This window comes from Convolutriloba macropyga, chromosome 15 (genome assembly GCF_964194025.1).
Source record: "Convolutriloba macropyga chromosome 15, txConMacr16.3, whole genome shotgun sequence".
Lineage (NCBI taxonomy): Eukaryota > Metazoa > Xenacoelomorpha > Acoela > Convolutidae > Convolutriloba > Convolutriloba macropyga.
The window spans coordinates 39,190,796-39,215,232 of NC_134482.1; the positions used below are offsets into that span (position 1 = coordinate 39,190,796).

At 33.0% G+C, this 24,437-nt stretch overlaps 1 protein-coding gene across 6 annotated transcripts in view; it reads left to right on the forward strand.

Moving 5' to 3' along the window:
* LOC142354058 (uncharacterized) overlaps nt 1–24,437 on the forward strand; it is a 469,891-nt gene that overhangs the window by 405,366 nt on the left and 40,088 nt on the right. For 5 of the 6 annotated variants that reach the window (XM_075406329.1, XM_075406333.1, XM_075406331.1 and 2 more), the window contains 4 exons: nt 10,138–10,242; nt 15,749–15,847; nt 19,103–19,201; nt 20,332–20,430. In XM_075406329.1, the coding sequence (XP_075262444.1) occupies nt 10,138–10,242; nt 15,749–15,847; nt 19,103–19,201; nt 20,332–20,430 (402 nt within the window). Of the gene's footprint in view, nt 1–1,715; nt 1,998–10,137; nt 10,243–15,748; nt 15,848–19,102; nt 19,202–20,331; nt 20,431–24,437 lie in introns of those variants that run through there. The other variant, XM_075406332.1, reaches the window with a different exon arrangement.

Genomic DNA, 24,437 nt, shown 5'->3' on the forward strand with positions numbered 1-24,437 from the left:
TTGAAAAGATATTTTTGAACTCTTGATATGGATTTCACGAGCCTTGAGCTGTGAGACTTAACTTATGCATTAAATATTTTACTTGTCTTTCAAACCGCAACTCGATTTTTTTAAATTTTAGATTAACACAAATTAAAATTTGAAAGATATTGGGAAGTTTTTGGTCTGGTTAATCACATGTATCAACGATTTGCACTTTATGGGTCCGTTGACCTTAGACCTAAAAGACCTTTCATATTAAATCTAGTAATAAAAACTCTAGATATAAATGACACGTCGCAAATAATTTCCCACATGGGTTAACTTAAATCAAAATGCAAATTGAAAAAACAAATAGACCTTTGAAAATTACTTGTCTAACAAAGCTAATACTGCAAGGTCAACGATCTCTTAATATGGCAAAACAGAATCCAGCCGTAAAAAGTTATAAATAGTTATAATAAGTTATAAACCAGGCATTTCTATTCCCAGTCTGGGCTGAAATTTGGCCCTAAAAATTGCCCATAAACAGTGACAGAATGTTAATTTCTGGATCGATGAGCTGATAAAATAGCCCGGGCTAGTTAGAATTATTTCACGTTTATTCCGCCGGGAATACGCCCACAATTTCTAATTGTAACTACAGTACACGCCCCCTCAGACCGCGCCCCGATTTTGGGTTTATTATACGTCTCGGTTTGTATCAGAAATATTTCCAATTTAGACAATTGTATAGATTAGTTCGTGCATCAATTTTTCTTTATCAAACAACATTGAATATCAAACATTATGTTGATGCTGTTTTTTTAGGAAAAGTTTATCCGAAATTCATCCAGTTTTACTGTCAAAATTCTTGCATCTCTGATACCGTTTCTTGTGGATGCTCTTTTACGAAAATTCTGAGCTTCATTTATGCTTTGAAAACCAAAACAACCAATTTTTGTAGCACACTTTTGAGAAATATTCTTACAAACTTTTTGTTTTTTTGGGTATTTATTAACTCTATCTGTTGATTTGTATCAAAAATTTAGAATCTGATTTTCATTAGCTTTGATAGTATGCAACTTTTTTAATTTTTTCATACTTTGCAAACATTTAGGGTTACTGGCATTTAATTTTACCTTCATACAAGCATATTTATATCAAAGCTGATCATTCAATTACAGGACTTTTGTCAACCTGTTTGTATCACCCATTCCTTACAACAAAAGGAAGTAAAGAGACTGTACTGGGGGAATTAAAATTTCAATATTATTTCGACAGCTATATTGATATTATATTGTTCACATTCATACAAAACCCCTTTGGGCGAATTTCACTCTAATCTAAAAGAGGGGGTAAAATTGCGATTTACTTTGCTTCAAAAGAATTATAAAGGGAAAAATGAGTATATTTACAACTAAATGAATCATTTTTACTTTTTTGTATCTCCTTGAGACCTAATTTGCAACGCCCCTTTTGAAAAAGTGGAGGAATTTTATTATCCATTTTTTAGTTCTGCCTTACGGAAAAATTTATTCTTTCAACTGTTTTGCATATCTTCAAGTTACTCACTGATAAAAAAAAATTTACGTCTTTTTAAGACCGTTATTTTCATAAGCGACAATTTTGTTTAAATTGCGATCGATATAGAATTGAAAGAGGATTTTAAACGCGTTAAGAAATCGACGTTTTAGGGAAAATTTTGTTCAAGTTCACAAAATTACACTTATTGAATTCTATTTCTCATTATTTCACACTTGACAAGGAAATTGACTTTTACGTTTTCGGTTAATTTGTTTATTTTTGAAGTACGTTGATCGAAAATTGCTTTAAAAAGCAAAAATTACGTCACTCTAGTTTAACCTCTCAACTGTTTCATATCACTGAGTATTTTCACGTTTGTACATCTCTTATGAGTTTATTCAGCTTCTAGTTCTGGCAATTTAGATTAATAGCTGCAATTTTGTCAATATTATTTTTTCGTCTTTATAGTACACACGATGACCCACAACTCGTGGCTTAATTACGCTAACAAGGTGAGATTTTTGTCAGAATGACGTATCTTAATTCAATTCTTTCAGTTTGCCAACAAAAAAATCATCTTTTGATATGAAGACATGGGTTATTGTTAAAAAGAATACAAAATGCTCAAAAATAAACTCTCTGCTTCGTGTTACATGGGAAAATGAGCTTGGTTGGTTTTTGTGGTGTGAGTAAAAAAACCTAAGCAAAAATAGCCGATGTTTGAAAATATCAAAAACATACCGACTGCTTAACTGAATTGTTAAAGTTATCAGAGAATAATTTTAGCAAACAGAAGCCTTAGTGAGATCACTTATCAAACTTTTAACGAGTGTCAGATGTAAGTCTAGTTCATTTGATCACTTCTAGCAGTACATAGGAGTTGCAATGAAATTAGATAACACATCCGAGAAGTTAACGATATGTATGATTATACTGTTTTAGTGCCAATTTGTGATCAAACAATTGATTGGTAAAACGAGGAGGAAGAAAAAGAGTATTTTGACATTAGATATTTTGGTGTATTAAGTATTTTGCTATTTGACCCTGTTTTTCGACTCGCTTTCAAATAAATTGCTCGAAAATTTGTATGAAATTAGGGCTGTTCTGATTTAACATGAACAATTCTTACACCTCGATTTGACGTTAATTAAAATGTCTTTTTTCATTTTTTTAGAACATGAATTAAGAGAAAAAAAAACAGAAAACCATAGGCAGAATTGAAATCGACCTAAATAGTTAAGTTATGAGCATTTTTTATCTTTTGAAACTTACCTTTTGTACTGACAGCCTTTCAACGTCAATTAACTGATTTTCATATATTTTTAAATAAAAATTATTTAACCAACCCTGATTGAGAAACCTAGCTGTTCTTGCAAAAAGAAATTCAGTATTGAAAAAACGATTAATTAAATTTTGCAATGGAAAAGTGCAAAATGTATTTTAATCTAAAATCTGCAGCAAAAATTTGTTACCTGAACCTCGATGATAATATGAACACGTGTCCGGACAAAACAGTCCCAGACAAAACAGTCCCAAACAAAACGGTCCCAAATCGCAAAATATTCCCAGACAAAACAGTCCTAGACAAAATAGTCCTAAAAAAACAGACAAAACAGTCCCAGACAAAATAGTCCCAAATAAAATATTGAAACAACTGTAAAAATAATCTACAAGCAATTAACAATCATAATCTATGAGTCAAATTTCTGAATGCAGTGTTTTTGATTGATATGAATTAGGACTAAACCAAAAATTTGTTTCAAAATGCATAATTTGGCTAAAACTAAGTTGTAATCAGCTTAATATTTGTTCAAAGAAATACAATCAAATGAATGACTTAATGGGTTTCTTTGTTAACTGATGTGCATATATTTGACTCCATATTTCGTTCGTACTATTTTGTCTTGGACTGTTTTGTCTGTTTTCGTAGGACTATTTTACCTGGGACTGTTTTGTCTGTTTTCTTAGTACTATTTTGCCTGGGACTGTTTAGTCCGAGAATATTTTGCTATTTGGGACTGTTTTGTCCGGAACTGTTTTTGTCTGGGACTGTTTTGTCCGGGACTGTTTTGTCTGGGACTGTTTTGTCTGTTCACCTATGAACACTGTTTGTGTGAAAGTGATTATGAATTTGTTTTTGTATCTGTGCAACATTCCAGGATCTCCTTATGCACGGCTGAAAACAAAACAGAACGGAAGACCTCTTGTGAACAATTTATTTTTACTAAAGTAACCGCGTTCATATTTCTTTTTCGACAACTTTTTTGTGATCGTAAAATGGTCCAATAACAAATGGTTCGTGAACAAATTTTGCCTTGAACTTAAACATTAGTCCTTTAAATTTTTCATGAAAAGCTTTGGGGGATGACATCCGTTTAGTTTTTTATAATAAAACTAAACTATGCCTCCGTAAGATTTTCTTGCGTACGCTCTAATCAATTTCCCAAACACAAAATGGATGATTTTTAAAGTAAGTAACCTTTGCAGCATTTTTTCATGGTCTCTCATACTCTGAAAATCATCATTTAATTGTATCGGGTTCAAACTTATGATTTAACAAAATATATAATTCTGGTTTAATTTAAGTACAAGTTGACCTTCTGCCAAATTTCAGAAAATATAACTCGGATTTTTTAAAAAAAATTATTTTTTAAACTATTTTTGTCTTTCATTGCTGACAGAATCAAAACTCTTGAAAATTTCCAGTTCATGGTTCAATTTTGTTTTTTTTTTTCAAAAGCTTGAATGCAACCAATTTTTTACAGTATATCCCAGGGTAATTGGATTTAGTCTGAATGATATCATAGTCGATTATTTTTGTTTATTTTCTCGAAAAGACTCAATTAGTTTTAATTCTTTTCCATGTCTCAACTGGCCTATTTTTAACATCATTAAATTTAATCACGCAGTTTGACCTATTTGTACCCGGACCCAGCGAAACCCTAATTAAGACTGCCCCGCGTGGAGAGGGCGGTACATTAGACCAAGGGTAAAAGGGAGGGGGGGCCTTTTAGAAGATTTGTTTCAGAGTGCATTTTATACATCACAAATGCCAATAAAATTTGAGGGTTGGAACACATTCTCGAATGATATTGATAGGCAACAAATAAGTAGCTTGATTAGCAGGAAATCCTTTCTCTCGAGTATTATACTGGTCGTCAAAACTAAGCTCAGCCGCCGCCGACTAGCCTCACATCAGAACTACTTCAAAGATGCCGATTTATTTGAAGCTTTTCTTATTAAAGATATCATTCATAAGTCGAATTACAATAGGTAACCTTCACTGTAGGGTTTACTAATAAATATATTAATACTAAATAAGAGATTACAAGTTAGTGTATCAATCTCGTTATTCTATTCCGAAATTCTGAAACGTATATTTTTATAACTGATTTAGATTATTATTATCATCGGTTTTTTGGATAATTTTTTATAGTATTTGCTGATTTGGGACATATTATGCGCATTATTTTATGCCAATAATCTTAAAGGTACGTTTTAATCTGCTTCTTTTGTTTATTTTCTTTGCAATCCACAAATAACGCAATCTATTCCGTCTAATTCTTTTCAACCCGATTAATTTAACCCCGCAAACTTTTCACCCCAAAACCTTTCCCAAACCCAACTTCTCAATTTTCAATGTTAGCTTCACAATTAAACTAAGAATTAAAAACGGGGTGAGATGATTGACAGGTGAAATAATCAGGGTTAAGATATAGGGGTTTAATCAGGTTAAAAATGCGAGACACTATAATACTTTGTCATTGATAAGTCTATTTTACGCAATTTTTGGAATTTTTACGCAGTTAAACTTTATAAGAAGTTAAAATTAGGTTCAATTTTAGCTTTGTCATCTTGTTAAATTAGAAAATGTTTTGTTTCGACTAACAAGTAATTTCAAACATTCTTTGTTTTTTCGTGTTTCTGTTTTTAACAAAGAATGTCTTCAATGAACAGAAACAAACAAACAAAAATTGCGCTCAAATTGGAACATTTTTCCTTAATCTGCCATTTAGCCTTTTCGTCTTTCTCGCTTAAACGAAATTCAGCCATTACTAAGGCGGTTTTTAACATTTTTTGGTCATATTTTTTGAATTGTTCATAGTTTATTACATGTTTTTTTAATCTGTCAATTTCGATAAAAGAATATTTTGACATCTTTGAAGAGACAAACTAATTTGCTTACATTTTCCTGACGCCCATTTCCAATAAAGTCCATTTTTTGGATAATTGTTCACGTTTTTCCTTCAAGTTTTCCATTCCAATTACAAATGTGAGCGGATTTTTCTGCATTTCCTGTTTCGCAGTTTGAACGAATAATCCCCATACGATTTGAATAAATTTAGTCCCGCCCTCAAGATGCATTTTTGCATTTTGACTTGTAAGCGTCCGTTTTATAATTCATTAGGCGGCGACTTTAATAAAACAATACAAATTTACTTTTAACAATTTATTATTTACTTGTGTATTTTCCGTCTATTTTATTACTTCCGCGTTCTGCACATTACGTATATATAAATCGTGACCCGTGGAAAAAACAATTAAAATGGATCTTTTCTGTTTGTGCCCACCCCCCCCCCCCCCCCCCCACCCCCAGCTTAGGTGTATATTATTTGCAAATCCAGACGCACGTGCCATATTTTTACATAACGAATTACTATGTAATAACACGTGCTCTGTAACGGGGGGGGGGGGGCACAACCTAATGGCGTACTGGGTGGGGGGGGGGGGGGGGGGGGGGAGGGGGAGGGGGGCACAAACGGAAAAGATCCGAAATTTATATCTTGTTACGTAATAAGTTACATATTGCTACCTTGCCCAATACCATTCTGTTACATAATATATCTGTTAGCGGTAAAAGCGCAATAACGCCAGTTACGTAATTGTCACACGATTGAGTTTTTTCCAAAGTGACGTCTAAAACAGGAACAGATCAAACTAACAGGCGGATCTTAGCTGGGGAAAGAAATTGATTCCTATTGAAGTTGCGCCCTAAAGTACCTGCAATGGTCTTAAACTCTTTTTGAAGCAATTTTTGCCAATATTTTCAATTCCGTCCATTTTAACAAATTTTCCTGTAATCTTTTTTAAACACGTTTAGGGCACATTTTTAACGCGACTGCTTTAATGGCTTTTTTGACAATGTGGAATTTTTTGGGTTAAATGCCTTTTAGCATTTTGGAGCAGTATATGTCAATTTAATACAAGTCAAAAGGCTAAAGGGATTAAAAATTTACACTATCTTTTACACATATCTGCGAAAAAGATAGCCACTTTATAGTAATTGCTTCGAGCTACCTTGCTACCCTGGCAATAAATTTAATTCCAGTTTTCAACTTGACCTGTAGCTTGTTTTCGCACTCTTTCGCCTGTTTACATGTACACCCCCCTAACCTCACCAAGTTTGAAAAAATGGATCTTTTCCATTTGTGCGCCCCTGCCCCCAGCTTAGTGGGTGCATATTATTTGCACCCCCCAGACGCACGTGTCATATTTTTACATAATAATTTACCATGTAATGACATGTGCTCTGTATCTGGGGGGGGGGGGGGGGGGGGTGCATAACGTAATGAGGGGGGCGGGGGGCACAAACGGAAAAGATCCAAAAAATTGAGTACCAATATCTCTAGTACTTTTAAAAAAAACATAGTTCCTTGAATCTGAAAACAAGATAACAGTCTTGAGGCTGTTTAATGTATCATTATTTGTAAATGTCGAATAAATTGAAACTCCCGTTTATTATTCAAAGCCTTTTTGTAACCCCTCGATCCTTTTATTTTTAATTATTTCATATTTTATCTGAAGTATTTGTTGCCATTATGTTTAGCAGCATAACAATATACAATAGAAAACGTTCGCCGCATCAATGCAGCAATAACACGGTAAGTTGACTTTCTTCTAAAGAAAATCAGAGTAGTTTTTGAACTTCTTTGAATTTCTTTTAGAGCTAGAATTGAATGTAGCGTTTCAAAATCTTTTGTTTTATTTCAAAACATTTTTTTACGACTCAATAAACGGATTTTTAATTTTTGTCTCACTGTGTTGACTTAATATTGAATTCGACAATTTTTTAAAAAGTAAAGTATTTAAAAGCAAACAAATATAAGCGGATTTTTTTGTTCTGACAAACAGCCTAGAGACTTTTTTTACAAAAAAGACTTTGAGGGCAGATGTGATCAAATGTTCTAATTAAAAAAAAGAAATTTGTAGCTGAGTTCTATTTTTAATTATCAGAGAAGGAGTCACTTCAATAAAATATGAATTTTTTTTAGCTTCAAATCTCGCTACAACTTGAAACGAGCCAGTTCATTGTTTTTCATTCAATTTTTTTACATCCATTTGAGTAATTTATGCATACCAGAAAAAAATACTCAAAACGTATAAAAATAGCTCATTGAAGTACTGCTGGATTTGGGACAAACAGAAGTTAACAACAACAGTCGCGTGAATTTTAACTTTAAAGACTCTATTTGATATCTGGGTTAAGTTTTATCAACGTTCTTACAGCTCAAAAGAGTTTTACTTTTAATATACAACAGAAACTATGAAAATTTGAAATCAGTAAACTTGAAATTTTCTTCTGAATATGATATAATTAGCGGTAGAGAAAGAGATCAGTGGTTAAAATTACGTTAAATAGGTTTACGAACGGTATTAAAAACCACCTTCCTACTCCTATTATAACCAACAATCTGCTCAGTGCAGCTTAACTAACTGTTCACCGTAATTTGTGCGAGTTTCTAAAACTACACGTTGTTTTGCTTTGCACTTGCAGTGGTGGCCCATCCTATAAATGAACGCAAAAACTTTTTTCCTCTTTCAATTCTTGTTCCTGGGAAAATTAATTACTTGAAATTCATTTTCTAGCCTTTTCCCAAGTTTGATTTTTGCAAGCAAACAAAATCATTCATGTTTCTAACTTTTTCCTAAAATTTTATGTTCTAAAAACCTAAAATTTTATGTTTAATGAATAATTAAATTTGAATATTAAGGTTTTGGTCATAAAGAAAGTGATCAGAAACCTATATTAAAATGTAAAATCAGTTTGAACAACATAGATTTGAGCCAGAGTATAGTCCTGTGCTGTAATGCTTTAAAAAACGGTTTTGTTTATTATTTATCCAAGCTGCTTGTAGAGGTCTCATGCTGTATAAAAAGAAAAGTGACGACGATAATCTTGTGCGATGTTTTTCACACTAGTGTAAACATTTCAACTGGTTTATTCATCCCGAAAAGGTCTAGGGAATAAACCATCAAGGAAAAAAAGTCACATAGTTTTAAATACGAAGTAAAACCCCAAGGAAAACAACCCCATGGAAGTAAACCTCTACTTGAATTTTGGTCGTGATTTGAACTAAGGCATGGCATGGCCGCAGCTCGTTGAAAAACAAGTGAGGTTTATATCAGTGGGGGGGGGGTTATTTCAGTTGGGTTTTTTTCGTGGGATTTAATATCTATCTGAAATTAAATTGGTCAATGGGTTTTTCCGTGAGTTTTTTTCCAAAATTGATTGCGGACAGCATTTGACTGAAAGCCGAAAACAATTTTTGTAACAAGTTAAATAAATTCACTGACATTCGTGTTTCTCAAGTCTGCATAAATATACTGCAAAATAGTTGGCGCAAAAGCAACGTAAAACTTGCACTCAAAAATTTTAATAATAACAACATTTTTATTGCTTTATTTTCTCGATAACAACAGTAAAAAATTTTATAAAATAACAGCTCAGCTACCTGTTTTTTTCCTAACAGAAAAATTCTTAAAACCAATTGTTACCTTCGTTTAATTGTTTAAGATATCGACGTGATTTGAGAGTAATGCGGACTTCTTTCCAATAATGCAGTTTATCAGATATGAAAGGAATATTGATAAACGTTGAAATAATTGTGAAGGGCAAACTGAAGATGCTAAACTGACTTAGAGTGTTCTCTTTTCGGGTATTGACTTTTGTTCTGGAAGGCTGGCCAATAAGGTTTTAAGTAAAGTTTCAGTGCGTTGTCAATGATCAGTGATAATAACTATCTACTCCCCTCCCGCACCTTCTCCTACAAGCTACCACCTACTTTTTTTCATTTGCATAAGTGAATGTATTTAATGCTTTGGCCTGCTTGGTACTATTTAAATTTTCGTTGCTTTTAAGAGTTAATTGTTTTTTTTTCATGCATTAAACAATTTTGGATGCATAGAGTTATTTTAATATAAAATACTACCTATAAATTGTTCATAACATTTGAGAATTGTTTCCTTTTCCCCAAGAACACATTTTCTATTTTCATAACTCATTTTCTCGAGCTAATTACACTCGTTCGATAAGCAACCCGGTTGATTTCAAATTATGAAAAATTTCCTGGCTCTTGTTTTATCTCGTATTTGTGAACACGTAAGAAATTAACCGGACGGTTATGCTTCTTAATTTACGTCTTTCTTTCAAAAAAATTTTGATAAAAACGTTTTTATCAAAATTTTTTTGAAGGAAAGATGTAAGTTATGAAGCATAACCGTTCGGTTAATTTTTTACGTGTTCTCAAATACGAGGAAAAAAGGAGCAAGAAAATTTTTCATTATATAATAAAAAGAGCAATTAGTTGAGATCTTAGAAATTGAAAATTTGCTAAACACTAAAATAGTAAAACTGTTATGTTATTTTTTCAGGTTGGTAGAAGTCCTCTTCACATTGCAGCCCAAAGCAACCATCTGGACGTGTTGAAAACCCTCATCACACCTGGATTTGACTGGACGTCGTCAGCTTTGGACTCTGTAAGTCGCCACCCCGAACCAGATCTTTACCTGACCAAAGCCAAACCCTCGGAAAAGTGTGATAGCACACTGTTCATAGCGCATTTTATTAGGAATATTCTGAAACTGTCGATTAGAATTGTATCCTGAAAAAAATATCAAATATAAGGCAAAATGCGCGATTGAAGCACTCAGACTTTGAAACTGTTATAAACTGTATTTCTCACAACCAAGAATTTTTCTTTTTCAAATTTTGTAAAATCAAGGTGAAAAGAGTTTAATTTATTTGCAATTGCTGTAACTAACAATAAGATCTTGATCAACAATCGACAAACCTCGACGTGTCAAATTGAGTAAACTCGCAACATTTTCATGTCCCATTTACAAAATACCTGTTGTTTTGTAGCACGCGATTCTGTTAAAGTTACATGATAACTAAGCTGGGGGGGGGGGCAGAACGACTCATTTTTCTAACTCTTGTTTCCCAAAAACTCTATAAAATCCAAGTTATGACCTTATCTAGAGAAGACATGGTTTAATCATGTCTGTTATACTTCACGTTTTTGAAAATAATACATTTGTCTTTTTAAAAACGTGTAAATTATTAAAAATAACCAAAAGTTTGTGAAAAACGAGAGAGGGTTAAAGATTTGAAAACATGAAACCTTATTTCCAAAAGCATATTTTTCTCAGAACTACCTTTAGATGTATTACTTCAGATGACAATTTTTTTAGGAAGGTTTAATCCTAAATAACGAAAACTTTCAGCACATTTTATTACGTTTTCGTTAAAAGTAACTTTTGGTATTATTTCATCCTTGTTCGAGAAAAATGTGGCTCTGTTGAAACTCTACTCTTTTTAAGGAAGATTTCGTTCGAAATTGAATGGAATGCTTTTGCAAATTATAAAAGTTTGCTGCAGCGTTTATCCCATTTTCGATGTTATTATTACTTTCTCAATGTAAACAATACTGCATCTCCTTACGATTTTTTTCTTTTGGAATCCTAACTGCTCTTTATTCAACAGATTGTTTTGATTGTTGTGATCCAATTTTTGCGTGAGCTGAAGTTTCTCAGATATTTTAGCAAAAGTTGGTTTGACCGATAAAAGTCAATAGATAATCGTCTGTGAGGTTGACCCTTTTGACGAATTGGTTTGAAAATTGCAGAATTTAGAATACTTGAAAAAAGACCGCGTTCATTAAAAAGTTTGAATAAATAATGGCATATGCGTACTAATTTTCCGTGTTCCGGTGCTTAGAGCCCACGCACCTGAATCAGGAAATTGACCGTAGATGGAGCTGTCAATAGCGAGTTAGATTTTTTTAACGTTAAATCTCTAGAATTGATTTTTCAGAACAGTGCTCCAGATTTTGGATATTGAGAAGAACAACATCACCCACATAGTTGGCCGTTTCCGTAACTGTTTTATTGAAAGCATTTCAAATTTCGTTTTTGTCGGTAGCTTGAAGCCCATCTCTTTCAATTTCAGAGATGTTACAACCTTTGCTGTGGTTCTCTAAAGTTTTATTGATGAAAAAATTTCCCTAAAAATCAGCATATTTATTCTGTGCCTCCCTTAACTTTTGGTTGACTAGGTTAAGGAGCTTTGGACCTCATGAAAAATATCGTAGTTATGAGAGAGTTTTTATTGCTGGCGAAAAAGATGGTTTTTTTTATCTTAATTTGTTAAGCCCCTCTGGTATCTATGGTTTAGCACTTTTCCGTTTTGTTCCAATGAAGAGTTACAGATTTATGTGGGTCCATTTTGTTCAAGTGATCAACAAAAATTGAACAGCTCATCGAATTGTTATATATTGGTACTTTGGTTGCCGCTCCTAAAGCCAAATCCCTATTGAATTGTTACCAGCGAAACATTTCGTTTTTCTTTTCAAAAATTCTGATCTGTATTCCGCTCAATCACCTTTAGTTTACCCTGATAATATGATGCCATGCTCCTCTTTTCTACAATTTGTTGTTTTGACATAAAACATTAATCATTTACCGATTGATTAGTTTCGATGCTGATGCGTAAGAGACTGTCCACATTTGTCGTGCTCAGCGGCAAATCAGATGTAAGGTATCATGCATTTCATTTTTTTGTATTGAATTGGTCATTGATATATTCACCAAATGAAAGATTACTGTCTGTTAAAGAACATGCTTGAGGTACTTTAGCGCTCAACTTGTACAAAAAGTTCTGAAGCTTTTTCTTTTAGATTGTACAAAATGATCAGAAAACATTTAGTTATCGGACGTTCATTAATTTTTGGCCCAATTTTTTCAGAAAACTTGTGATAGCAATCTGATATGTTTATCTTTTTCAACTTTAAAGTGTTAACTTTAAAGGAAACCAAATTCCAACAACCCTATCTCTTTGTAAGACAATTGGTTTTATTTGAATATTATGTGAGAGTTTGTAAGATGGATAGCATTTATTATCAAAAGTCGAACGGTCCAGTTCAAAAGTTTGGAACGGTTCAGGATTTTCTTCAACATTGCCGCGAGTTAGTGTTGTTCTCAAGTACAAAATAAAACCGAAGAAATTTCAGTGGCGATTTTTTTGCAGCTGTCAACCCAACTGTACACAAGATCGTGTGATTTGTTTTATAAAGACTTATTTTTTCCAGTTTGTTTTGAAGTATAAAATTTCTATCCAAAAATTAATTGCTCATTTTGACTACTCCAAAAGGTATACTGATTTGACACACTTTTTTCGATGAGGCACGTCTGCTAAGAACTTGAAATTTGATTTCATTCTGCCGAAAATTGACTTCATTTTCGAAACTTGACTTTAATTTTTGGATTAGCATACACTGCATTAGCATATAAGGCCACTATTTAGAGTTGTGGTTGTTATTAATATTTAATTGTATTTCAATATTTAAATATTTTTAGAAGAATTTCGTTGTTGTTATGCAAAATGCTGCCTAAGATTGATCAAACTGCAAAAAAAAATTCTATTATCGTCATATTCTCATTATCTAACGGCAAATACAAACAATTGCTTTAAAACTGTTAAGATCAAATAGCACAAAGGCTTACAAAACTTCGTAATCATTCGTGTTATTTGTGGGCAAATTCTGTTTTTGTTGAGAGAGAAAAAGCTCCTAAAATATGCAGAAGACATATTTGAGAACGCGCTCTACTTTTCCTCTGTTAATTTGGCTTGAGATATGAAACCTCGGAGAAAGAGAAGAACCGAAAAAGGGCCGTTAAAACATTTTTACACCCAAGACTTGCACAAGGATGCTGGATTGAATCTTGTACTTGTCTATCTCAGACCAAAGCTAGACCTCCCTAACAACGTGTTCTAAATCTTTGCCATTAACTTATCAAAACTGTTTTGCCTTATATTATTTAAATCAGATTCACTTCACAATATTTCGAAATCGTGGATTTTAACATTTTGTAATATTAGTGGTTTTTAGTGGTGAAATTTTTGTTTTCACTGCTTAAAGAGCTATAAAAAATTTTTCACCGGTACAGACAGAAAGCAGTAAAACATCAATCGGCATGCCTTCGCAATAACATGAAGATAATCATATACAAAAAGAATAATTAGAATAAAAAATAATTATTTCCACTCAACGATTACCCTAGTCAAGACCAGATGGCTATCTTGCAAGATCTTGCAAGAAAATGGTTATCTTGCAAGATCTTGCAAGAAGATGGCTATTTTGCAAGATCTTGCAAGAAGAATAGTTATCTTGCAAGATTCTTGCAAGTTCGCTGCGGTCGAGCTCTGCTATAATTGGCTGTTTTAGACGCATTATCTTTCATTTAGCGCAAACCATTACCAAAATATAGTGGAAGGAGTATTCAGAGATCATTTGAAACAAAATTTATACCAGATGTCTGTATTTTATTACAGCCGTTGGTATTAATACTGGTTACTCTCATTTATTTACATTAATTCGTGCTTCAAATTTCTTGTTTTGCTACTATGGAAAACAATTTACTTTCTTTTTGAATTTCGTTGTAATTATGTATCACAATGTAACAAAAATTGATAGGAAGCAATGTTCGCGTCTCATTTTGATCTTGTTCGATCATGTTCCATTTATTTGCATATTTGCAAGATGAATGGTTATCTTGCAAGATCTTGCAAGATAACCATTCGTTGTCGACTGGGGTAATCTTTTAGTGGAAATGATAATTTTTTAATTTTAATTATTATCCTTTTTTGTGTTAAATAAGATTCACTTCATATTGCAAAAACATGCGGATTGATATTTGTTTTCACTGCTTTCTGTTGGTAGCGGTGAAACATTTTTGTTGTAAATTTTAGCGACGAATTTTCTTAAATTTTGACGTTTTTAGTTGTATGATTTTTATTCTCACTATTTTCACCGATATTCTATTCAATTCACATTTTCACCACATTCTAAATGCTGAAAATAGAATTGTTATCTTTCTAGGCGATTTTACCGATGACACCTCGAACAGAGCAATTTTAACATTTCGGCCAGTAACAGTTCATTTGTCCCAAGTTGTTTTTTGACAGATTAGAAATTTATACCTGGCTAAACTTTTGACTCGCTCACTTGCAAGTTAGCAGGGCTATTAATCACATATCAACTCACGAAAAGGAGAGGCCTCATCGATAAACACAAATCCCCCCCCCCCCCGTTGTTCGAAGCGGAAAAAGGGAATTGCTTCTAATTTGATAACGGCACCCACACAACTGCAACGGCCCATGATAGAGTTCGAGTGATACTTAACTGTCAAATTTAAATTTGAGATTAAATTAGGGAATTATATTCGCTAATATGCCCCTAAGTTGTTATTTTAGTGACTAATCAAATCAAATAAAAATAATAATAAGATCACATTGTAGATGTATGAGCATTCGAAATTTATATTGCATAGTAAATAAATCATATTAGCTAAAAAGAAATCTTAAAATATAATGAAAAAATAACTTAAGATACTAAAGTATTCATTTTAATTTTTCTGACAAAATAATAGTTGAAACTGAAAAGATACAGGGGAAAATGTTTCTTGTCTGTAGTGACTAATTAAGTCAAGGCCGGCTGGAAAAATTTTGTAAGAAAGTCACCATAAATTTCAACTCAAAATCCCTACATAATTTTAAGCTGAAAAAAGTGATGAAATTTATAAAAATACGTCGAAAAGCGCTGTTTTTTTAAAGATCAGATGCTTAAGCTACTTTCTGCGACCTCACCAAATTTGTAGCATAATTTCAGCCTATATTCACCGTATTTCTCACATTAACATGCTATGACAGTGGATCAACACCGAGACATTTTTCTGCGTTTTTCCGGAATTCAGCAGAAATGATGACTTTAAAGCTTGCCATTTAATGGGAACCTTGTCCAACTCTTTCTAGATTTTGCTTCTCACAAGACGAGAGTCTTGAATCTGGTCTGGTTAGAGGTTGAAAATAGAAACCCTCATCCTGAGAAATGTCTTAAAATATCTTTTCGTCTTTAGTCTTTATTTATTTGTTTATTTATTTATTTATTTGATTTATTAGTTGACTTATTTTGGTTGAATTGTTTAGCTCGGTTGTACTCCTCTCCACCTGGCAGCCATCCATGGTCACCTAGACGTCATCAAATTCCTCCTCAAGGAGAACTGTCCAGTCAACTACCAAAACCAGGTAATTATACCAGGAACGAATTTATAGTCTTAATATGACCAATCAGTACTGATCACAACTTATCTCAGGTCTTAAAAAAGCCACTGCAAGTGGCAGTCTTCTTCATTCATTACGAAATGAAAGCAAACCAACAATAAAAACTGTTCTCAATGCTTGACCCAAGTCTAAAAAGTGACATGGTCTGATGCAGTAAAGATCCAAGAATTGCAATTTCACTGAATCAGTACCGATTAAAAACTCAGTCACTAATAAAACTAAAATAAATATTGGCTACAACTTTCCACATTTTGAGCACGCACCCGCTTTTAGAAAAATGCAACAGAAAGTACCGAAGTACGCCGTTTTTACATTCTTTGTTTAATTGAACAATCACTATATCTTTAAAGGGGTTTCTGGCACCACACAACTTGTATTTGGTTAGATTTTTCAACAAAAATGTGTTAATTTTGGAAAAATTTTTGTTGTTGCTTGTGAATTAAGAATATTGTTCAGATCTTTTTTATAAAAGCAATCTTTTAGCAAAAAACCGTAAACCATCAAAAACTTTTGTTGTTTTTTTACAATTCAAAGAATTTGAATTGTATTGGGGCGCTGTCTTTTTTTTAAGATCTGTTCACACATTTTCATGATTTTTGAAGTCAAATTGGAGTAGTGATTTTGGTCACGCCGAAACAGGAAGTGGAGCGAAAAAGCGAGTGGTTTTGCGGCGTGAATTGTTTTCGCTCCAAATTTAAAGTAGAGTGAGAAAACGGTGTTTGAACAAAAATTGGCTTTCTCGCTAGTGGTTTTTTGTTCACATGCGGCAATTTGACTTTGATTTTTACTGTTTTTTTCGTTTTTTTGGATCGGATTTTTTTCTAAATGGTTTTACCAATCCATTCATAGTCCGTTCTAGGTCTAGTTTTCTGTTTAGTCAATGAAAATTCTTTGAATTGTACGTCAGGACTTGTCCTGCTATGTTTTTATTTTTCCAGCAATGTCTCTATAAATCAGCATCTACTTCGGTTCTAGGTTCCTATTTCCTGTACAGCAATTTTCACCTCAATTATAGTTTGCTTAGTTTTACAGCTGTATAGTTGTTTTAGAAATTTGATCAAATTATAGCAAATATGAGATCATCAACTTTTTTATTTTTCATGTGAAAAGTGAGCAAGCGAGTGCATAACTCTCGAAGACCTGATCTGGCTCAGAGAGGAAAAGTAAAACATTGACATCACTAGATTTTTGGTGACATCACTTTTTGGTGACATCACTAGATTTTTGGTGACATCACTACAAACAATTCTGATTTTTGGTTTTCTTTTGGTTTTAGAGTTGAAGAAAAAAGTACATGACTTTCCACCAATCTTTTCAGTGCTAACACAGACGGTATCAAGACAAAATACCCAATGCCAATATAATGAACTACTAAATTGTTGAAACTAAACGAAAATTTATAACGCATAATATTTAGCTACTCCATTAGTGCTCAGCCTCAACGGCCCGTGGAAACCATCACAACCGAACATTGGATTAATTTATCAGCATAATTTTGAAAACAAATGATGATTGTTATTCGAATCGTGTTAACGATAATTGTTCAGGACACTCTACTGATTCTGACTAGCAACAAATTAACATGTTTCTTACAATTTTTTTTTATAATAGATGTGAATATTTGAGTTTTTTTTATATCTTCTTTTATAGCTGGGTTTCTACAGCGATATGTTTTCACTCGAAATATCTTGTTTTCAAAAATAATTTGGATGTGTTCACTATTCTGACCAATATTCTCTTCCATTGATAGATTCTTTTAATTCTCGTTTAGGTAAATGTTGTCAAGAACTGTCATGGTACGCGTTCAGTTTAAATACATTTGTCAGGAATTTATTTAAAAAAGCAAAATAACATTGTATTAAGGGGATTCAGAAGGCATTACCATACTACAAAAAACCTAGAAATTCGCTATCATTGCCACCACAAAAAATAGCATATGCACCAGAAAAATACATTACTATGCTCTAATTAGACAATCTGTCAATTTGGCTCTATGTGAATCTGTTATAAACGTTGGTAAGCTCTTAGCTAATCAGGAAGAACGATAAAGTTTGTTTTTGCCTATAAAACCAAAGTAAAAATGTTGGGTCTTTTACATCCCCCCAGTACGTTATGCCCCCCCCCAACTACAGTGCACGTGCCATTACATAGTAAATTTTATGTAAAAATATGGCACTTGCGTCTGGGGGGTGCAAATACTATGCACCCACTAAGCTGGGGGAAGTGGCACAAACGAAAAAATTCCAAACATTGTTTAAATTGGTACGAAATGAATTTTGTCTTCTCCAGTTTTCAAAAGACCGTGAAAGTGTTTGGTTTCTGAGCAATTGATTTCGCTTATTTATTTTGTTAGGATTTATATATGTGGTGTGTGTGTGTATGTTTTTTTGTGTGTGCTGGTGTGTATGACTTGCTTGTTGACGGCAAATAGACAAAAACAGTGTACCTTCATTTATGAGCTGTTGAAAGTTCATTATCATTAGGACACAAGCTTATCCTTGATTAGATCTTTTACTCGGCAGAAGACTGCTCAAGCATTTCTTTGTGTTTTTTGGACCTATCCTATTTTGGCGCCCAGCTTAGTGGGCTAATATTTTTTATGCCCCCAGGCGCACGTGCTGTTTTTTTACATAGTAACGTGCTATTGAAAAATAAATAAATTGTAAATGGGGGGCCGATACAGAATAGATCCGTTTTTTAATGCAAATGCGTACTAACACTTTTAGAAGCATCGATGTTAATCTCGAAAGACTCAGCAAGGCACAGAAATTCTTGGTAGATTCTTAAAAATGCGTTTTTCACCAGCCTGGAAAAATTATCTATATACTCTTGATGATTCGCTTTCTTACAGTTTTCTTGAAAATAACTTTAGCTGGTTGTTCCGAAAACTTTTTAACATTTTTTTGGTCAGTTTTTGCTGTTACAATTTTGCATTAGTACTTGTTTTCTCAAACTCTCAAAAGTTCAATTTTTTTAAAGTTTCGACCGAATTCTTGGAATTTGATTTTTGCATATGGCTTCTAAATGTTTTTTTGAAAAACATTCAAGTTAATTTAACATCATACAACTATTATGAAAGATGCATGTCAACAATTTTTCATAGCCAGAACAGTAGGATTTTGTAATTTAAAATTATTTCAGCTCTGTTGTCAATGCGGGTCATTAAAATGGAGTTTTTGAGAATAATTCTCAATTTTGTGGAATTGTTGTTTGTTTCAGTTTGGCAACACGGCCCTGCACGAGTGCTGCTACAGAGGTCACGCTAAGGTTGCCAAGTATCTCATTCAGAAGAAAGGGGACAAATCAATTCAAAATCAGGTGAAAACAAACAAGTTGCTTTTCAGTTTTACTTAAAACAAATCACATCAATAGAATAAAGTGCACTACAATTTTTCAAGATAACTTTATAACTGCGATTTTATAACTACCTTCAATTAGTTCTAACTCTATTAATTAAATTTATGGAAAGAATGCAGCTGAACTTTGTTATGTCATGGATTTTTAGAAGGTCTCTCCATTTTAGGGCTCCAAAAGACAGATCACAAGATGGCTGTAAATTCTTACAGTAGTAATTGAGAAAATAATACTACGCTATAATAAATTTCAAGCACCGTTTAATCTGTTTGTTTGAACCCCATCATGCAGAGACTTTAAGTTATTAGTTTATTAAATAATTTAATTAATTATAACCCTTTAAGTAATTAATTGACCCTTTAACCCTTTAATTTACCCTTTAAGTAATTAAGTTATTACCCTATTCGAACTTTTTGATTTGAGACGATGTGATTGTAGTGAACTTTTTTTTATTTTATTTCTATTATCTTTCCATTTTTTGTACAATCTTATTGGCATGCTATCCTATATCTGACATTGAAACTAAAGTTTTTCTTCCGTAATCATGTAAAATAAGCGCCACGAAAGACTAATAGAATCGAAAATCAAGCTTGCAAATTAAGAACTCAAACCTTTTAAAGGTTATCTTGGCTCACAATCATCAACGTGAACTAATTTTCTTAACTTTCTTCGCTTCAAAACGTCGATAACTGTCAATAAACAAAATTTGATTCAACTACAATGCTTGTTCGATATTTTAGAAGATAAATAGGAGGTATTTTTGGTGACTGAACAATATTTATCTTTCTATAAATTAATTAGTGCTAAGAATATCTAAAAATTCACGTAAATTGAATCTTGAAATGATACCGACAATGCTTGTTAGAAAATAGTTCTTTGAATTTGCAATAATGCAATTGACCGCTCAGTCAAAAAAAATCTATTTGAAACACTCTCGTAATTTTTGAAGTCATTCAATTATGCATAAATTTACATTTCAGTTGTTGTAGTTATTGGTTATTTTTGCTATAATTTCAATATTTTTTATATTTTATTTATTCATACTTGATGCTGATCATATTTGATTTTCTTCATACTTTATTTTGTTCACGTAGGACGGAAACCAGTGCCTTCATCTCGCCTGTCAAGGAGGTCATCTTGACGTCATTAAAACCCTCCTCAAAAATGCAGCCGATCCAAATGCTAAGAACTTGGTAAGTCCTTTCCACTTTTTTCTAAATAAAATCTCAAAAAAGCTTGACTTTCAATTGAGTCATTTTTTTTATAGTTTCTGACTTTATAGTTTATTCGGGAAACTTTACAAATTGCAGAATGAGCTATTCAGTACTACGGGAAAGCGTATTACTTTGAATTTGAGCGATCGAGAATCCCAAATCGATGTTCTTTTCTCCAACAAAACTTTTACAAACTTGCTAATTTTCAAAGCTAGGAGCACCAAATTGTTAATTGTCATGTTTTAGAGCAACAGTTATAACAGTTATCCCGCTATCCTCAATTTTTTCGTTTTTTTGCAAATTGTCGTCAAATCGCTTGCGCGCCGATTTTCACAGCTATTTCAGAGATGAACGATGCTGACCAGTTTTTATCTCTCAGAATGGAAAAAAATGTGGGGAAACTTGATTTTAGAACAAAAAATAGCTGTTTGCCGCACTCGTTTAGGAGTATAGGCATAAATCTTGCGAATTTTACTCCCTCCCTGCAGATTAGTTAAAGCGATTTTTCCATTTTAATGGCAGGGTTCTAATCAGCCACTAGCCACAGTGGCAGCTAATTTTTGCAGAAACAACAAGTTGACAAATACTTTTTTTTGCAGACAGGATGGCAAACATTTTTTTGTTGGTCGAGCCAGAGACAGAGAAAAGAAGCATAACGAAGATAGCAAAATTCTCCCAAACTTCTTTGCGCATTTTTTCAGGTCAAAAATTTACTGATCATTTTTCATAAGCTTCTCATAATCCAACAGTCTGCAAATCAATCTTTCTTATAACTCCCTTTCAAACTACCTTTATAGCAACAAAAGAAGTCATAGCATCCAAGCCAAAATTTTGAAAAACCAATGAGTTCGAAGTTCGACCAGTTGTTTTGTCCGGCTAACACCTTTATGCTTAGAAATTATGATGCTAGTTTCTGGAGAAGAAAATTCGTTTCCACCCTTCCCAATTTTTATATGTGCTTTGAATGGTTTCTCTTAAATCATTCAACTTTTGCCGTCACGTACCTGTGAGTAACCAACTCGCTCTGCAATATTTGTTTACCACCGTCAACGGTTTTCAAAATTTTCTAATTTTTAAGAACATCCCCGTTATAATGAGTTTTCAAAAAACTGTTAACTGTTCCATCTAAAAAAAACTGTCACAAAGAATCTGGCTGAATTCGAATATAAATTTTTTGATTTATTTTTAGTTTTTGCATGTTAATACCTGATAGTGCATTTAAATTTCGGATCTACTTTTACAACAATGTGTGCTTCTGGAGCTGATGCCAGCCTTGAAATCAATGAAATACGTCTTTAGTCCAATTTTGTAAGTTTTTTGCTTCCTTTTGACTAATTTTTCCTCTGCTCTCATCTTTCTGTTTTTTCATGCACTATTTCTTTCAACTGATACAAACTTGTTGTTTATTTTCATTCCCTTGCTCCATGTCAGTTTTTAGATGCGCTCCTGCGAACACTTAGACTGTATACTGTTTTTTATTACAATTCACAGAATTTGAATTATATTAGAGCACTGTCTTTTTTCAAGATCTGTTCACACATTTTCATGATTTTTGAAGTCAATTTGGAGTAGTCATTTTTGTCACGCCAAAATAAGAAATGGAGCGAAAAAGCAAGGGGTTTTCCCGCGTGAAATTTTTGTTTGCTCTAATTTTAAAGTAGAGTGAGAAAACGGTGTTTAAACAAAAAATTTTGCCAGTGTTTTTTTTGTCACATGTGGCTCGTTTACTTTGATTTTTACTGTGTTTTCGCAACCCATTCATAGTTTTTCTAGGTCTAGTTTTTTGTTTGAATCAAATTTCCATTTCTCGCTGGTGGTTTTTTGTTCACATGCGACATTTTGGCACTGATTTTCTTTTTTTGAAATATATTCATCTGATTTTGTTTTCCCACTTCACTCAAAGTCCGTTCTAGGTATAGTTTTTTGTTTAGTCAATGAAAATTCTTCGAATTGTACGTCAGGACTTGTACTGCTATGTTTATAATAACATTAATATTTTTTTTGACCACCTAAGGTACAATTTTCACATTTTTCAACACTTGCTCTTCTTGGCTTGATAATCATTGTTTTTTAAGCTATTGATTTTTCTTAATCGTTGGTATCAAAAGTATCTGTTTTCAAGATACTGAAAAGAAAATGTTCATTATTCATTTTGCACCTTTTGTAAAATCAAATGCCTTATTTTCTATATGTATGTCTCGGTTCCCATTTATCGATTAAGGGTTCTGTTAGCGCGTTTTATAAGTGCTTGGAATAGTTTTTATTTGAAATATTTGCAGCTCCGCCGTCGACTTTCATCATTTTTCAAGGAAGTTTTTTCCGACTCAACGCATTCGCAATGCATGAAAACGGCATCAAACCTGTTTTTGAATTCTCAAACAAAACATCCAGTTTCAATTTACGTAGAGTATTGATTATCTTTTTTGTGTGCTTTTTGTGTACCGGAAAATTGCACAGAAATGTAATTCATTTTCCACAATTGGGCCAAAAAATTAAGCGCCCGCTTTTCCTCCATGTAGTGTTACATATACCCCTACCTGTCTGTAAATTATAACAGGGAAACCGCTAATGGAAGCCTTGGGGGAGGGGTGAATTTGTGGGGGAATAAAAGGGGAAAAAGCAAGGTATAAAAATGCCAGAGGGATTATTTCACTTTGCACGCTCGAATCCTTTGAAACGCCGTTCTCAAAACCTAAATATCGATAAGCCTACAAAAAACCGCTAAATATATCTTTATTTATAACTACATAATTGTCAATTACCTTTCGGCTAGATTTAAAAAGAATGTGGACGAATATACGTCTCTTTTGACGCTTCTTTGAAATTTTTTTGAGGATCAAATCACCAGCCTAAAATGTAAAGCCTAACTCTCCAATTTCAAACGCATTAAAACCATCGCCATCGCCTTGTATAAGTAATTTATGCGCGTGTCCGTTTCGATAACCATTCTATCTTTGTACCGATATTTGTTTTTCACCCCGGCCGTCATAACCGGTCGCGTTATTTTTTGTTTAATTTTTCACTTCTTGTGCAAAATCGTGAGAAAAAAAACAAATAAAAAATTGAGGAAAAACGTGATCTAGTTCGAAGTCGCGACGCCGTGAAATTTGCTACAAATGTCTTAGACAGTCTATACTGTGTTTTATGTATTTGCTCAGACTTGTCATTTTGAAACGGCTCTTTTTTGACATATATATCGATAGCACATTTTAAGAATTACCATTTTTAAATGCCCCCAACAACATAAACATTCACTCCTTTTTTTCAATATATCCCTGTATTCATCCTCTTATTCTGTCTGTAAATAGAAACATATACATTTCCATATCCCAGACTTTTCCATAGTTGTGTTATTTGCAACAATAGTGTATATACTTACTTACAGACCCGAGGGCTGGGGGAAAACAATACGGGGAAAACGTTTCCCGTCATTTTAGCCCTGAAAATTAGACACTTTATCAAAGAGAATAACCCACGCGTTTATAATTTATAACTTATTTCAACTCTCTCTTTTTGTCTGAGATCGGTGATCGATCACTGTACTAACTTGTATTTATAACCAGGAAAAAATAACCCGGATTTAAGAACTAATTTGTTTTCAAAAATATCGCCACCAGCTCAAATTCGATTCCAAAAGTTAATGAAAAAGGCGCCTTCTCATTTTTACGTCTGGGTTTTTTTTCCTATTTCAAGCCTCGCGCCCTTTTCAATTAAATATTAGCCCTTACAAGTGATATTACACTACAGTTTTCTATTGAATTATTTATTGATTCGATTTTACATTCTAATCAAATTTGGAACACAACGAGAGGGAAAACTCGAAGGTAACTTTCATCTTTTCTTTTTTGGTTGTTGAGCAAATTTGTCAAAAAATATCCTGTTATCTTTGATAGTAAATTTAATGTTTACATTGGTAGCATATTTGTCTTATATTTTATTATAGTCTTATATTTTATTATTAGTCTTATTATCATTATAACCTTATT